Source organism: Merops nubicus, unplaced genomic scaffold, assembly GCF_000691845.1.
Source record: "Merops nubicus isolate BGI_N331 unplaced genomic scaffold, ASM69184v1 scaffold25070, whole genome shotgun sequence".
NCBI lineage: Eukaryota > Metazoa > Chordata > Aves > Coraciiformes > Meropidae > Merops > Merops nubicus.
The window spans coordinates 1-3,869 of NW_008582550.1; the positions used below are offsets into that span (position 1 = coordinate 1).

The 3,869-nt window shown below is 60.7% G+C and overlaps 1 protein-coding gene across 1 annotated transcript; it reads right to left on the bottom strand.

Moving 5' to 3' along the window:
- Positions 1–6: 6 nt before the first annotated feature.
- On the bottom strand, positions 7–3,866 carry CLPTM1 (cleft lip and palate associated transmembrane protein 1; the record flags this gene model as incomplete). Its single annotated transcript, XM_008938078.1, has 9 exons — positions 7–128; positions 292–427; positions 581–676; positions 764–954; positions 1,299–1,392; positions 2,079–2,281; positions 2,578–2,698; positions 2,989–3,074; positions 3,771–3,866. Coding segments are annotated over 9 exons (1,145 nt in total), but the record flags the coding sequence as incomplete, so codon positions are not given.
- Between the last annotated feature and the right edge of the window lie 3 nt (positions 3,867–3,869).

Consider the following 3,869-nt stretch of genomic DNA (forward strand, 5'->3'; position numbering starts at 1 on the left):
GATGACGAAGGCGAAGAGGTCGTCGATGAAGGTGTTGAGGGCTTTGTAGGTGAGCATCCGCCAGGGCAGGTGGGCGACCGACTTCAGCTTGTAGTTGATGAAGAGCTGGGGGGTCATGGTGATGAAACCTGGGGGAGAGGGAGGGAGGGGGGCTCCTCATTAGCATGACAAAGCCCCGTGGGCACCGGAGAGACCCCTCCTTGCCAGGAAGAGGGGAGCAGGAAGGAGCCCTGGAGGAATTGCCGTGGTCCCAGGCCCCTCCCCTCGCCAGGAGATTTGGGGGGCACTCACCAAAGGTCAGGAGGAAGCCGTAGAGCATGCTCAGCACCCACGAGTACCAGCCCTTGTGCTCCAGGTAGAGCAGGCTGTACACAGCATAACAGCCCAGCAAGGGGAACAGGATCCACGAGAGGTACCGGAAAGCCATCTGGGGGGAGGGGGTGGGGGCAGAGACACCCCAAAATCAGCCGGGAACGTGGCAGAGTCCCCACCCAGAGCTCAGACCACAGGGGGGACCTGCCCCCCGACTTACATCGTCGTACAACTCAGACCACGGGGGGGGACCCGCCCCCCGACTTACGTCGTCATACACCTTGGTGGAAGACTCGATGTAGGTGGATTTGTCTTTGAAGGTGACGCGGGGGAACACGCCTGCCACCTTGTTGTCACGGTCCAGCTGCCCGAGGAGGGGAGAGGGGTCAGGGAGCGGGATGGGGGCACCCCCAGAACCCCCCTCCCTCCCTGTGCCCACACCGCTGCCTACCCGGACGTCCATGACCTTTGTGATCTTCCAGAGGTCGATGAGGAGCCCGATGAAGACGCTGACCTGCACCACGAAGTTGGTTTCGTTGTCCAAGATGTAGAGGAGGACGACGAGGGACTGGAAGACGCCGAAGAAGACGGAGCGGACGGAGAGCCCCTCCAAAGACTGCCGGCTGTTCCAGAACTGGATGTCTGGGGGGAAGAGGCTCGAGTCATCACCCCACCAGAGCAGAAGGGGAGCCCTCCACGCTGGAGGCTTTGGAGAGCTCCAGCAGCACGAGCCCCAGCAGAGGGAGCAGGAGCAGCAGCTGGAGCCAAGCGGACACCGCAAAGCGCTGCCCGCCCTCAGCACAGGTCACGAGGACCCAGAAAACCCCAATTCTCCAGTTTTCTGCCCTCGGGTTGGCCCTGCAGCATGGAGCAGTGTGGCCCAAGGGCAGCAGGCAGAACACGCAGCACAGTGGCCACAGCCTGTGTGGGACACGGCCACCACCTTCGTGTCCTCATCCTCTCCAGAGCTCCGAGCTCCTGCTCACCGTTTTTGAACGCCAGGAACTCGAAGATGCTGTGCACGATGGAGATGATGATGGTCAGTGCCAGCAGGTAGGGGTTTGTCTCCAGGAGAGCAACCTGGAACAGGCAACAGAACCTTCCCTGAGGCTACTTCCAAGCCCTGGAACAGGCTGCCCGGGGCAGCCGTGGCGTCACCGTCCCTTAGATGCCTTTAAAAGTTGTGCAGAGGTGCTGCTGAGGGACACGGTTTAGCAGCAGACTTGGTGGAGTCAGATTAATGGCTGGACTCGAGGAACTAAAAGGGTCTTTTCCAACCTCAGTGATTCTATCCCACCTTCCTGCTGCCCAATGCACCCAGCAGGCCAGGGTGGACAGGGAGGATCCAGTCCTGGGGCACCAGGGCACCGAGGAGGACAGGGGCTTTGTCCTTACAGCCTCCAAGCTAAGACAGGGCCCAGGCAACCCTCCCTCCTAGCATCACAAAGCTAATTAATAAGGATTGATTGCAAGGAAGAACGGGCACCGAGGAGGACAGGGGCTTTGTCCTTACAGCCTCCAAGCTAAGACAGGGCCCAGGCAACCCTCCCTCCTAGCATCACAAAGCTAATTAATAAGGATTGATTGCAAGGAAGAACGGGCACCGAGGAGGACAGGGGCTTTGTCCTTACAGCCTCCAAGCTAAGACAGGGCCCAGGCAACCCTCCCTCCTAGCATCACAAAGCTAATTAATAAGGATTGATTGCAAGGCAGAACGGGCACCGAGGAGGACAGGGGCTTTGTCCTTACAGCCTCCAAGCTAAGACAGGGCCCAGGAAATTCCAGGGGGATTTGGTGCTCTGGGCAGCATAGAGCTGCCAGCGCCAGAGGGAGAGGGGGCAGAAGGAGAGGCGGAAGGGCAGGCGCTGCAGGCTCTCGTTGATGGGGAAATAGTCCTTCTGCAGGTTCCAGTAGTCGTTGAAGTAGAGGATGGGGTAGTAGTCGCCACTGACGGCGTCGAACTTCACATCTGGGGCCAGGGGAGAGAGCAGAGGGCTGAGCGGGCAACAGGGAGCCCCGAGAGCCATCACCGGCCCCAGCCCCCCGCAGCAGACACCCGGCAGAGCCCCCGCCCCGGCCCCAGCCCCCCGCAGCAGCCACCTGGCAGAGGCAGAGAGGCTGCTGACCCCGGCCCGAGAGGGGTGGGGGGTCGCTGGTGAGGGAGGAATGTTCCTCTGCTCCCCACGGGAGCCCCAGCACATCCTCCGAGCACAGGGGCCAGCCCCAGAGAGCCCCGGGGGAGCCCGGGCCCGTGCCAGCACTCACACTGGTCCAGGGGGGGTGGCACGCTGCCCTTCACCCAGGGCGTGTGGTCGTCCACCATGTTGATGGTCAGGTTGGGGTGCCAGTGGGAGATGACCTCCACGGGGCCGTAGTCCTCTGCCCTCTGCAACGAGAACACAGCCGCCAGCACGGCAGCTGGCATCCCTGCACCTCACCCCCCAAATCAGGCAGCAGAAGGGGGAGCAGGAGGGGGCTGAGCCACCCCCCCGACCCAGAAACACTGCCAGGAAACCATCCCCCTTCCTCTTCCCAGTCTGTGGAAGGGGATGGACGTGCCCCAGGCAGAAGGGGCAATCCTCTATGGCACAACAGCTTCACCAGAGGAAGGCATGCAAATATCCAAGAATTTGGGCAACCCACCCCAAACCCAGAGAAGGAAGAGGAGCCAGTTACCTTGATCATTTCTGGGTCTGCCTCCGTCTCGCCCGTCAGGAGGTTCTTGGTTTTCTGGAACCGCCGGCGCTTGTACTTGTTGATCACTGGAAGGGAAGAGGAGGGGAGGAGGTTTCCAGCTCTGCACAAGGTAGGGTGGGAAATCCAAGGAGGCTCCGGCCTGCCAGGACAGGCAGGAACTGACTGGAGACTGTTTTCCCTCACGCCACCCCCCAGAAGAACAAATGAACCCCCACGGTCTCACAGATTTTCCCATTCTCAAAGGGGAATGCTGCAGCTTGGGGACAGTGAACCAGGAACAGCCTGACCTTTGGATCACCACACTGCTGTTGGTGGAAAACACCAACCCAACACCAACACCAACCCCAACCCCAACCCCAACACCAACCCCAACCCCCCAGATGGAGCGTTCAGACCTTCCTGCCCTGCAGAAAGCCCTCAACAAGGCAACTCCTCCCTCTTCCCTATGCTGATGTGGGTCCACAACCCTCATACAGGTACAGGCCCTGCTCCTGCATAACATGGATGGGAACCACGAGCTCACAGAGATTTAAAAACATTTTTTCTCCATAGCCTGACAAACTCCAAGTGGAGGAAATGTCCAGCTAAGGAAGCAGCTGAGCCAGTGTGCTGGAGGCTGCGGGGAGTCAGACCCTCACCCTGACCTTCCCCTTCAGCACCTGCCTTTGCTGAGCCACAGCCCAAGCCCCCAGGGCTCCCCTTCCCACCCAGGAAGTGGGGTGCCCCTTCCCCTGGGGCTGCCACCTCCCCGTGGGCCGTACTTCGTGAGGTGTGGACGGTGGCCAGGCGCCGGTACAGGTTCTTCTGCCGGGGGTCGGGGTGGAAGCCACTCTTGGTGAAGTACACGTGGATGTAGATGG